At 36.7% G+C, this 13,938-nt stretch overlaps 1 protein-coding gene across 5 annotated transcripts in view; it reads right to left on the bottom strand.

Moving 5' to 3' along the window:
• LOC131419011 (contactin-3) overlaps positions 1-13,938 on the bottom strand; it is a 279,521-nt gene that overhangs the window by 57,670 nt on the left and 207,913 nt on the right. For all 5 annotated transcript variants that reach the window (XM_058563677.1, XM_058563641.1, XM_058563649.1 and 2 more), the window contains 2 exons: positions 10,712-10,839; positions 7,814-7,989 (listed from right to left, as the gene is read on the bottom strand). In XM_058563677.1, coding sequence (XP_058419660.1) covers positions 7,814-7,989; positions 10,712-10,839 — 304 coding nt within the window. The remainder of the gene's footprint in view (positions 1-7,813; positions 7,990-10,711; positions 10,840-13,938) is intronic.

The raw sequence follows: 13,938 nt of genomic DNA, 5'->3' as shown, positions 1-13,938 counted from the left end.
GTTGATATTATTAGGTTTTGAGTACCTGAAATTCATTTTGTCCTCAAATAACGGTAATTTTGTTTTCTGATTTCCAAAGTTAGACCATTTATTCCTGTTCATATCTTACTGCATTGGCTCAAAAATCTCCAAATGGTTTTCAAGTACAGTTGCCCCTTGGTATCCGTGGGGGACTGGTTCCTGGACCTCCTCCCCCCACAGATACCAAACCCATGGATATGCAAATCCCTTATATAAAATGGCACAGTATTTGCATACAACCTATGCACATCTTCCCATATACTTTAAATCATCTCTAGATTACTTATAATATCTAATACAATATAAATGCTATGTAAATTGTTGTTATACTGTATTGTTTAAGGAACAATGACAAGAAAAAAAGTCTGTACATGTTTAGTACAGATGCAACCATCATAGGCCTTTTGATCCACGGTTTTTGAATCCACAGATGCAGAACCCATGGATACAGAGGGCCAAATGTAATGGTATTTTTGTGTATCCTTGTCTTGTTACCGATTCTTGTTACCGATTTAAATAAAATTATTTTGGGTATTTCCCTTTAAAGATATTTTTGGGATGGGGATAAAGTATTTTACTGTTCCTATAATAGGTCATCGATTTTACTGAATGTCTTCTAAGTATCCATTGTGAATATTGAGGTCTATTTTATTAGATTTATTGATACGATGCATGCACATTTGCTAGAATAACCCCTAATAGTTTATGAAGGGTTATTTTTTAAATATAATGTTCAGTCTGGTTTGCTAAAATTTCATTTAGGTTTTCATACCATATTCATGAAATTGATTTATATCTATTAATTATTTGCTCTCTTGCCAAGTTTTGTTCTCAGGAACATGCTAGCTTTACAAAACAAATTGAAAAGATTTTTAACTTTTTATGTTGTCCAATAGTTTATATAACAGAATGTTTATCTGTTTCCTGGCAACGTGAAAAAAAAATCTACCAGTTAATTTATCTAGCCCTGGAATCCTATTTTTTTGGGAGGGATGGTTATTGATTTACATGTTTTCATAATTATGGATCTACTTAGGTTTTCTATATCTTGTTAATTTTGATCATTTATATTTCCCCCCACATTCTCGATTTAATTGGATTCCATTTACTATATATGACTTGAACATGGAATGCTCTATTTTTTTATATTTCTTTCTTATCTATTATATTCTTTCTCACTTCTAATTTTAGTTTTTTTATCTTTATTACTAATTGATATTTTCTAGAGTTTATCTATTGCTTTTTGACATTCCATCCATGCCATTTATTCTTCCCATCTCCTTTCTATATACAGTCATGCATCATTTAACCACTGGGATACGTTCTGAGGATTGCGTTGTTGGGTGATTTCATCCTTGTGCAAACATCCTAGGGTGTACTTACACAAACCTAGATGGTATTGCCTACTACACACCTAGGCTATATGGTACTAATCTTATGGGACCACTGCCATATATGCAGTCCATCGTTGACTGAAACGTTACGTGGCACGACTTTTGTTATTTTTTCTTTTGTTTTATTATTTTTCTGTCTTAAATTTTACAAGGGTGTGAAAAGAATGAAAAGGAATGTGTGTTTTCTATTTGTAGGATAAATATTTTATATATTTCTGTTACTTCCATTACAATATACAGTTATGTGCTGCATAAGGACGTTTCGGTCAACGATGGACTGCACATACAACTGTGGGTCCATAAGAATAGTATCATATAGCCTAGGCGTAGTGGTTATACCATCTAGGTTTGTGTAAGAACACACTATGATTTTTGCACAATTACAAAATGGCCTCACAACATATTTCTCAGAATTTATCCTCGTCATTAAGTGACGCATGACTGTAGTATCAAAACTGTCTTTTTCTAATTTTTTGGCAAATTGATCTGTCAATGGTTGAAAAACAAGCTCTCAAAGACTACATAACAATTTTGTTTCTCATTTTTCTCTTTGTTTTTGACTTGATATATTTTAACGGTGCATTATTTGGAGTATTATGATTCACGATTATTATACCTTCACGGCAGAGCAAACTTTTTCCAAAATAAATTTAACCTTTTTACTCTTAAGGTCTGCTTTGAATTGTTACTATTATTTTTGAAGTTAACGCTTGTTACTTTCTTTCTTTGTTGCATTTGACTAATAAATACTTGCATATCTTTTTATTTACATCCTTTTATTTATAGCCTTGAATTTTGTTGTAACTGTGCTGTTTTTATGGGTTTTAGTTTAAGTTACATGTTACTTGGTTTGACTTCTGCTAGTCTTCTTATAAATTTAAATCTTACAGGGTTTCCACCAGGGGTGGATTTGGACCATTCATCTTAGCAAACATTGTACTCGATAAACAGCCTTGAGATACCAATAACACTTTAAGTAGGAACTGAGCCTCTACATGCCTGGTTGAGCAAATGATGACTTGGGAATTAAACTCAACTTCAACTGTTTTGTGCATTTCCCTTTTTCCAACAGGCGTAGGAGAATCCTTGTTTTTTCATCCCCAAATAGCATTGTGGGAGGAATGGGCTTCAGGGAAGTGTGTTCAAGATGAATAATGATAATTCCTCTGGTCTAATCCCCAATTTATGGGCTCATTACTGGGTATATTCTCTTAATGATCCTTCCAAGTCAGCTGATGTTTTGAATTTGGACAAGATATAAAATTTATAAGACAGTCCAAGTGAGAGATGTTTAAAAACTCAGAGTATCACCACAAGTCATGTTTGGACTAAGTGCTTTGCCTCAGATCTATATTAAAAATGCACATGCAACCTTTTATATACTTGTGTATTATATTATTTGCAGACTTTTAGTCCTCATACCCAAATAATTCTATAAAATACATCAAGTCAAAGTGACCATACTATATTATTACACACAAAGGATTACTTTCAAAGATATTCTCTTCTACCTCCGAGAGCGGGGAAACGCAAGTGTCAGGCTCACAAGCAGCTGCTGTAACTAGAGTGAGACTGTGGCCTGTGGGAGATAAATCACATTGACGCCAGCCAGTTAAATGAATGGCAGATTGGTTGTCAGCGCTAAACTTCTTATTGCTTCCAGTGACTTTTATCCACACACATTCTAATTCATCATGGATACAATTCCACAAAACGTTTGTAAAGCTGTACAGTGTGGCTCTCTATATTCCTCATTTCTAAGGTACCTGCACCACATCCAGTTTATCAAGGCATGTTCACTTAGACATCCTTACAATATACAGTGAACTCGTGGTGTGTTCAGTTTCAAAAGTTTTTATCTACAGTGAACCCCCATCATATCATATTAGGTCTAAATCCAAAAGTTAGCTTATTATGCAAGTCAGAATTATTCTTGAATATTCTTAAAATCATACTTAAATTGCCAGGCTCTAGATCCATAAGTACCAGCCAATAATGTTCTTTTGTTTATCTTGGACTATGGGCTATTATCTCCTTTTTCCTGTCAGTGGAAGCCAAGGTATATTTAAAAGTAGAGAAAGAAAAATGTTATACTGGGGTGAACGATGGAATCTCTTTCCCTTTTCTCTTTCTTTCTCTCTTTTCTTGGCTGAGTTCATGGAGTGGAATTCCGTTGGTTAAATATGAGTACGATAGAATGCTACCATATACATTTTGCTGGGTCTGTGTCTCTTCTTATAACTACACATACATGAAATAAAACTGTATATGTGTGAGTACATACATTCTTACCTATACATACACAACTGTAAATAAAGATAGCTATACCAAGGAAAAAGGAGAGAGAATAGTGTTCCAGGAAGCAACTGCAGTGCATGCAAAATTTCGTGGTGGGAAGGAACATGGCAAATAATAAAAACTGATGTGAAAATAGACCAGAAAATGAGAAACAGGAAGTTAAGTGGCTCAGTCATGGGCATCAGGTAGTAAGCAACAGAACCTAGGACTCATATGTATCTGAATACAAATGCCCCGCTTTTCTAATCACACCACACGGTGCCTATAACTGAGACTTGCTTGGCAAACAGCAGACTTAAGTGGCATTCTTTTACTGCTGATTTATTCATACGACTTTGATTTGTCCCATGGGCACAGGCTGAAGCTTGTCTTTGGACACACACGTCTCCTTTGTGATATGTCAATTTGCTTTAGACACTTGGTTTGATAAGCTTTTCTGAATATACAACTCTGTGCGGAAACCTGTGACTAGAGTCACCACACTCCTTTGGCATGATGTTCAAGTGTAGACAATAGATCTGATTTAAATCGTTGGAGCCTTTTGAGCTTATGGATTTTTCCCAAAAGGTGTGTGTGTGTGTGTGTTTTAATAACAAATGAGTATTGAATACCCAGTAGTGTCCCAATGACAATTGGCCGAACCAGTTGAAAGCTATGAGTTAGATTTTCCATTTTCTAAACTACTCCTCTCCTTTTTAAAACATGGTTCTTCCTATCCACATTTCTAGGCAACTTTGCCACTTTCCAGCCTCCTCACTCACATTCTGCTGCTGTTGAACACAGTTGACATACCTATAAACATACTGGGATAGAAGACAAGCAGACTTTCTAGGTATTAATGTGAATGTTGCAATGAATACACAATCAGAGGACAAGAGTTGTTATATGATTCCCTTCTCATGCAACAGAAAAGCAATTTACTTAATTGCCTATGCTTAAGGGTAATGTCATCTTGTATGGCTTACTATTTTATACTGATGGGAGCATATTAAGTTACTAATGGCACAAGCCAATAAAAAAATTCATAGGCCATGAACTCGCTTGTTAGAAGAAGAACAGAATTGGAAAGTGATAGGATTAATTTATGAAATTTCATGTTTTAGATACCTGACTCCTATAGAGAGATGACTTTATACCTTATGTAGAACTTATCAGTAAAGCAGTTACATTATAATTTCAAATATTCTTAACTCCAAGCCCCTCTTACAGAAAACAGCAATCTAGCTCAGTCTTAGTGAATGTCTCTTTGAGGATATTAAAATCAAACTACTTTGTGTTTTTAGTCTTTCAACATATATTTCTTTAGCATTAGCTAAGATGAAGGGCACTGTATTGGATAAAATATTATCAACAATTTAAAATCCAGCAAATAAATCACAAACACAATTCTCTACATAATACAGCAAAGGTAACTAATGTTTCAAATCAAATTCTTTATCTAAGAATTAAAGTTAGAATCAGAGCTGGGTTAGAGGACAAACCTTTTACAGATTGCATAAGGCGTCTTTATGAAGGTAACATTCTAAACTTTTCCCTTTCCCTTGCCTTCTCTCCAAGGACACGCAAATGATAAACCAAGCATGGAGTAAAGAGTGGGCTGAGAATACTGACATATGCCTTTTCCTGTTGTGAAAGAAGAAATTAGTGACTTTAAAAAAAAAGGGCATTTAAAGCAGTAGTGAAAGAAAAGCTAATGGATCGCAGCAATTGATAAAGTTCTTGAAAGCCTTGAATCAGAACAATCAGGAAAACTAGAACTTCTAAAACAGAATAAGCCAGATGATAGAAAATAGAAATGACACTGAAATTGTACTTAATTGTGGCTAGGTATTTAAACGTTTCCACTTTTTTTCTTTAAAAGACCATCTGTATTAGGTTACTAGGGCTGCTGTATTAGGGTTACTGGGTGGCTTAAAACAATAGAACTTTATTCTCTTACAGTTCTAGAGGCCAGAAGTCTGAAATCAAGGTCTCTCTCCAAATCTCTAGGATAGGATCCTCCCTTGCGTCTTCCAGCTTCTGGTGGCCCCAGACACTCCTCGGCTTGTGGCAGCATAAATCCAATCTCTGCCTCCCTCTTCTTCTCTCTGTGTCTGTGTCTTCATGTGGCGTTCTCCTCTCTGTGTTTGCCTGTGTCCAAATTTCCCCCCTCTTATAGGGACCTCAGTCACACTGGATTATAGCCCATCCTACTCCAGTGTGACCTCATTGTAACTTAACTATACATACCTGCAACAACTCTATTTCCAAATAAGGTCACAGTCTGAGGTACTGGTGTAAAGGAAAATCTCTTTTGTATCTCCTCTACTGTCAACTACTAGACTCACACTCAGAACATATCATGCTTCTGACACTACATGTGTGTCTTTTCCACATCAAGCAATTCTCCAACACCAGTTCTGACACTGTCTACCTGGAGTTAGCATCAGACCCCACAAGTTAAGGGCTCAGTCCCACAAGACTGCCCCCACTTCAGACACCAATTGCAAGTCTCAGATTGTCACCTGTACTTCTGACCGACTGCCGATAAATTGGGGTTCCTATGACCCTCTCCTTAGATTCAATAATTTGTTAGAATGGTTCAAAGAACTCAGGAAAACACTTATGTACATATACAGGTTTATTATAAAGGACATAATTAAGGTTAAAGATGAACAGCCAGATGAAGAGATATATAGGGTGAGGTCCAAGAAGGGTCCTGAGTTCAGAAGCTTCTATCCGTGTGGAGTTGGGGTGTGCCACCAACTCAGCATGTAGATGTGTTCACCAACTCAGAAGCTCTCTGAACCCTGTACTTTTGGGGTTTTTATGGAAGCTCCGTCACATAGGCCTGATCAATCATTAACTCAGTCTCTAGCCCCTCTCCCTTTCCCAGAAGATGGGAGTGGGGCTGAAGGTTCCCAGCTTTAATCATGGCTTAGTCTTTCTGGTGACCAGTCCCCATCCTGAAGCTATCCAGGAGCCCACAAAGAGTCACCTCTTTAGAACAAAAGATACCCTTATCACCCAGTAAATTCCAAGGTTTTTAAGAGCTCTGTGCCAGGAACCAGAGGCAGAGACCAATATATTCTATTAATTCACAAGTAGGCATTAGGACTTGAACATATTTTTTAGGGGGACATAATTGAAGTCATAACACCACGCTTTCAAGTTGCACACAACCCTAATACATCAATATACCTATGTATACATACATATACATTTAACAAGAAATCTTCGTCAAATGAACATAGCTGAGTTGACCATCATGTTGTCTTGTCCATTAGGACAAAATGCAGACTCTACTATGTACCACTGACACCTTAGCCAAACAGAATGAAGCTCTCTCTGAGTCACTGCAAACAGGCCCACAAGCGGAACTGGCCTGTGACTCCGGATTCACAGACATGTGACCAGCTGTGAGGCCTGCTACGAGTCTGTGTGGCTCACCAACACTGAGTCACTTAACAGTTCTCCTTAAAGTGTCCATTTTTCCTTGAAATCGGTAATTCTTCCTCATGTAGAACCATCACAAATGAGGAGACAGAATGGGATATTAGAAAGCATTTGTATTTTGAGGACACATAGATCTAGGCTTGAATCTAAGTTCCACCACTAACTAGCTCAGCGACCGTGGACAAGTTAATAAACTTTTCAAACCCTTAGTTTGTGAACCTGTAAAATGAAAATTCTTACTGCTAATGTCCAGTGCAATTGTGAGGATTAACTGGGATGAAGCTCCTAGCCTGACACATACATAGAGGCACTTAGCAAATGTGACTTCATTCAACTTCATAATTAATATGCCATGTTGAAAATAAACACGTATAAGAAAACTTTCCTCCATGGGATACTAATGACAAAATCATCACGAATAACAACATTTAAAATAAGTACAATAAATATCAAATTTAATTAAAATTAAAATTTATAAGTTGAAGTAAATGTGCTCACTTTCTACTAATTATAAAATTAAAATCAGATCACAACAGATTTGAGAACCCAGATTCACTCATATAACAAACATTTCTCGAGCATCACCTATGTGCCAGATGTTTCTTTAGGGACAGTGTCAGAGCCACATACAATATAAAAAGCATGAGGAAAATGTCACAACTTACCCCACCAACTTTCTCAAAGTGAGATCCATCTTTTTTAAAATCTGTGAGGGCCCCATTGAAATACCAGGTAAACATGATGTCTAACAGGGGGTCATGCTGCACCTGGCAGGGCAAAATGACGCTTTCTCCAACCGAGACATCCATGTTGGATGGTGCCAAAGTTATTCTCGTTGGTTCTATTGGAGACATAATAAAGTTTTAAATGAAACTTTAGCATATTTATTTTGATGAAAGCAATTTTCACAGCCAGATTGTTAATCTAACTTATAATGTGTATGTTTGTATATATACACACGTACATTTAAATACTTAACAGTCTTAAAGATTAAAATAGACATTTTGATGCAGACCTATCACATATTTCATCGGATCTATAAATTGTTGTTAAAAGAATTAGGATATCTGAATTTATAGGACATATAAGTTTAAAAAATTGAAGTCACCTGTAAATAAGAGTTATAATACTACTACAAAATCAATTTCCACTTAGTTTTATTGCTTCATGAAATATAGGAGTAAAAACAGAAACCACTGTATTTTTACTAACTCCGAATGACTGGACAATGCATTACTCCCAAAATGTAGATAGACTAAAACACTGAAACACAAATGTTTAGAATAGGTACAATGAGAGGGATACTCAGTTAAAATGTTAATAATTAATGTCTATTTTCTCCCTAATGTAAATGTCCGCATGTACATTTCTTTGTCCCTGTCGTCACCACAGTACTTCTATCTGCTGTGAATTAAACTTCTCTTGACCCCACTTTCTCACTGCTACTTCCCATTTCTTTGCTCCACGTTGCAGCAAAAGTCTTTAAAAAGAGTCATTTATATAAGTTGTCTACAATTCCTCTACTAAATTCCCTCTTTAACCCATTCTAGGCAGGAACTCATCTGCTTTCATCAAGGTCCCCGGTAATCTCTGCGAAATCCTATGGTATATTTTTGTATTAATCTTACTTACTTGACCTTTCAGCATCATCTGCTACATTTGATCACTGTCTTCTCGGTATAATTCCTTCGCTTGGTTTCTGGACATGGAACTCTCTTAGTTTTCTCCTACCACACAGATCACTCCTTTTCTGTACCTTTTACGGTCTCTCTTCTTTTCCTAAATCTCTTAATGTTGGCCTTCCTCAAGCTCAGTCCTTTGTTTATTCTCTGTCTTTACTCACTCTCTTGATAATTTCATCTAGTCTCTTCTTTTCAGGTACCTATCTACAGGCTAACAATTCTCAAACGTATATCTCCATCCTCAATCTCTCTTTCCAAATCCAGATTTATACATCCAACTACCTATTGGCATACCTACTTGGATGTTATAATAGACGATATTATTCATCATTATTTCTTTCAGGGCACATAGTAGAATTAAATTCTTAATGCCTCTGAATTCATGCATAGCTAAATGCTATGCTTCAGCTAATGAAATATAAGTAGGAGTTATGTGTGGCACTGACAGGCAGAAGCATGAAAGAACTAATGGACAATTTTCCATGTCTTCTTCCCTCTTCCACAATGATGGACAATGTGCCAGATGGTGGAGGCACTGGGACTCTTTTTCCCTGAATGAACAGAGCATAGATGACCCACCATGGACTTGCAGCATGAGCAAAAAGTAAATTGTTGCTACTTTAATCCAATGAGATCTTGGATTTATTTGTTATTGCAGAATACTGTGGTCGGCTTCACAGACATAGAGCCTAACAAACATCTCATACTCAACATATCCAAACTGAACTCCTCATCTCCTCTTCCCCAAACCTGTGTAACCTCAGCCTTTCCCATCTCAGTTGTTTTGACAGTCATTCATCCTGTTGCTCCAAAGACCCTACAGTCATCCTTGTCTCCTTTCTTTCTTTCTTTCTTTCTCTCAGACCGCACAACCAATAGCAACTCCTATTGACTCTACATGCAGACTATATGCAGAATCTGACCCCTTCCCATCAATTCCTCTGCTGCCACCCTCAACTGGATCATCATCAGCTCCTGCCTGGATTGCAGCAATGGTCTCCTGAGACTTCTCCCACTTCCAGCCTTGATTCCCGCACAGTCTGTTCTCAAAAGAGCAGCTAGAGAAACCCTTTAAAAATATATTTCACATCACATCATTTCATCATGTCAACTTTGCACCAGCCTCCACTTTTCACTCTAACTAAAAGCTAAAATCTTAACAAGGTCTACAAAGCCCCCACATGATTGTCCCCAAGGAATCTATTGGTTAACTCCTTCATCCACGAAATCTTTGTCCAAATCTCTCCTTCTCAGTGAGGGCTTCTCTGATCCCTCTGTTTCATGCTCCAGCTTACCTTTCCCATACACACCATTGTATTTTCTCAATTGTTTGCAATTTTTTTCCCTTCTAATAATTTCCTTGCTTTTTATTCCTAGTACTTATTTTGTTTCTACCTCTGGCAGAAGGTAAGCTTCATGAGGGCAGCATCTCTGTCAGTTTGCTTACTGATAGGTACTCAATTTTTTTCTTCGGGGGAATAAAAGAACAAATTCTATCCACAGCTCTAAGTAACTCTTATTGATGTCAAGGATTATTCCATGGACATCTCCAGGAAAATATCAAAGATATTGAAAAAGAAAAAGTGTACCCCAAAGATCTGACATAATAGAATAGCAAAAATAAAAGCAGATCATCAGCATATGCTATTTGTAATTCTATTGCCCATCATGCCAGTACAGTAACTAATGTGTTCCCTGATGCACAGTGTGGTGTGTAAAGAAATATTAAGAATTATTCTCTTGATTTTCACCTGTTAAAAATAACACAAGTTCTACCTTCATAGTGCACTGCATATTGTGAAAAACATTTTTTTCTTTGGTCTTAATAACATACCACACAATGCATCTCTATGTAAAGCAATCTTCAATAAATGCACCTACCTGTAACAACCAAGTATGTTGTGCCGTTTGCTTTCCCAAACTGGTTTTCTGCTATGCAGGTGTAAGTTCCAACATCAGCTTTAGTCACATTGGCTATTTTGAGTGCTCCATCTTTTAAAAAAGAAATTCTAAAGGAAATATAAATTAGACAAATAAATGTATAATAGTCAGTTTTTTTCCAAATAAATAGCAATTTTTTTTACAGAAGTGCTGCCTTAAGCTAGTATTTTTAAGGCAAAATAAACCAGTGCTTAGCCTTCGTGAGAATAAAGAAAATTAAAAGAAAATTTATTCACACATACACAAGTGAAAATATGAGAAAAGATGCTCTACCAATTCAAGCTTTTCTTGATATTTTTACACAGCATTACTTACCATTACACCTAATTTTGAGGATGGCTTTATCAAATAAGTGTGAAATGTTTTCCAAACATATATGGTGTGGTCGATTACTCATGGGTTAGCCTTATCAGTTTGGAGAAAATAAAAAGTAGACATGACACTATTTCCCTTAAATTTGAAACAGCGTATAAGAAATAAGAATCTTGCTTGCCTTTCATTCTGAACTTGGGAGAGCCACATTTGATCCAATATAAATCCAAATTTTGCAAAAGAACATTTGCATGGTCCCCTGTGAGCAATTGCAAAGAATCTGGGCAACACACATGAACATTGGAGCTTCTGAGCACAAGCTTAAAGTACTTGAAGCTTTTGCATCTAACTAATTAAGGAAATATAAATGAATGCCTTACATGTGCTAGGCACCGTGAAGAGTCTCTGGGACCACCGTGTGAACAAGATAACAGTCCTCACCATCATGGAAATAATAGTCTAGTGAGTGGCACAGACAACATAATTAAATAAGTAACTTCAGATTTTTGAGAAGTACCCAGAAGGAGACCGACAGAGTGATACAATAAAGAGTAATTGCTACAGGGAGTGTTTCCACGAAAAGCCTCTTAGAAAAGGTGTCATTTGAACTGAGAAAGAAGAATGAGAAAGGGTTAACCTGTCATTAGTCCAATGCAAGAATCTTTATTGCCATCTTGTCTACCCATAATTATTCTCCCTTTCTTTGAATTCATAAAATCTTTACTATCCATACATTTAATATTTAGAATGCTTTTATCTTTTGTGGTTCATATGTTTGATACATGAGTGTCACATCTATCCAAAGGGATGGTAAACTTCTTAAAAAGGTTTGTAACCCCAGGGTCAGTGTGTCATGATATATGTAAACCATGGACAATAAATGCCTCCAACTTTGGGGCCATACAATAGACAGGAAAGATGCTGAGGACATTAGGCTAAAGTGGAAAATCTCAACTCAATCTCTAAATACTATCCTGTTTGTTGCAAGATTTTTAGGTGTGTGTCAAAAAAGTGATTACTAGTACAAGTTTATGTATCAAAAATATACAAGACATGGATTTTACATTGTACATATGTGTGTGTCTATGTATATATTCCTTTAATAGCCTGTTATTCACTTTCACTTGTATCCTGGTTACATTTGCTTGATTGAGAAAGTCATGGTGGCATTAGAGCAAGCACAACACAGCGACCTGTTGGTAGTCCTGGGTAGAGCTATGCATAAATGTTTATTGCTCATGTGATTTTTTTTTTTTTAATATTTCAAGGTATATTTAAAGCAAAAGGGTTTGAGAACAATGGCTTATAAAGCTAATCAGGGAACACAAAGCATTGTATTTCAATTTGAGGTATTAAGTTGAAGGGTTAAAAATTCCAAGAATTTTCCTAGGAAGCTATTAAAAAAAGTGCTGTATCTGATTTCCCTCATGGAACCCTGACCACTTTGTTGGGTACGAAAAGTAAGCTCAATACTTTTCTTAAAGAGATGATCAAAGAAAAATCTCTCTGCCTTAGCTTATCAGAGAATAAAGATTTTCTCAAATAGTGTGCAATAATAATGAAAAGAGGAAATGCTGCAGAAAGGTACACATGAACGAAAACTCAGGACATGGAGACTGTTTTGAGAAACAGAGGGAGTAAATTTAAGGAAACGTAAATCGGATCAAGTAATCCTGCTGTACCCCCTCCTGCCCAGCCCTTACTTAGAACCCTTCTCTGGCATCACATTGCCTATAGAAGAATGACTATATTCTAAGCCCCCGAGCTGTATTTTCCCATCAGGACCCTGCCTCTCTCTAACTTCATAAGGCCTCTGTCATTCTACCCCTTGTTTGCTTTTCTCCAATCAAACAACTCTTCTTTTACTTGCTTGTATGCTTCTTCTTGTCTTGGGGCCTTTATAAAAACTGTTCCTGACGTCTAGTTAATGTGTACTCAACCTTCAGATTTCAGTCACTCCCCTGATCCCATGGGCTTGGATTAGGTCTTCCTATAATTGATCTTACATCTTCTGTGCTTTCCGAATAGTATTTGGCAACTGGCCAATTATTTATTTGTGTGCCTATTTGACTAATATTTTTCTCCTAGAGTCAACTGTAAACTCTCTGGAGGAAGGGATAGTATCAGGATTACTCACCACTAAGTTCCTAGAACCTTGAACAGTTCCTGGCACACAGTAGATGCTCAAAAATAATACTTGTTGAATGAATAAATGACTGTATGCCTTTAGAGAGTTGCTGTAGAAGAACTGGGGCTGGTGAAGGCAGGTTGCAAGGTACTAAGGACTTTATGAAGTATAAGGAAATAAATTCAGAAAGTGTGCTGACTATTATGCATGCACACATATATATATGGAACCAAGGAAGATGAGGTAATAGAAGGCTGGATGAAAAGAATTACCTTCCTAGAATAGGAGGACTGAACATATACTTTGCTACTAAGGAAGAAGTCAACAGAGAAGGAGAGACTGAAGGTAAGGGGAGGGAGAGAGGGAAGGATGAAAAGTGAGGGAGAGAGAGAACTGGTAGAGAAAGTCTCAGAAGAGGAAGAAATGAGTATAAACAAGGGCAATGCTCCTGACCCATTTTGATTGCTAATCCTTTCTGTAAAATTTTTTGGCCACGAGCCCCAAAGAGAATAGAATTTGACCCATAGCATTGCTCAATAAATTTTACCTACCATTATTATGAAAAAGAAAGTGCAGATTTGCTGGAGATTTTAATATGTGATGAAAGCAAGCTGCAAGATGATATGAGAAGGTCTTGAAGACATTTAAATAGTGAGGTCAGCTCATCTGTTCTGAGGTAGAGGGTGGAGATAGAATTGGAAGCTCCCTGAAGCTGGGTAATGTATCA

The sequence above is a fragment of the Diceros bicornis genome, chromosome 2 (assembly GCF_020826845.1).
Source record: "Diceros bicornis minor isolate mBicDic1 chromosome 2, mDicBic1.mat.cur, whole genome shotgun sequence".
Classification (NCBI taxonomy): Eukaryota; Metazoa; Chordata; class Mammalia; order Perissodactyla; family Rhinocerotidae; genus Diceros; species Diceros bicornis.
The sequence above is the reverse complement of the archived record's forward strand: the minus strand, read 5'-3'. Positions and strand labels throughout refer to the sequence as shown.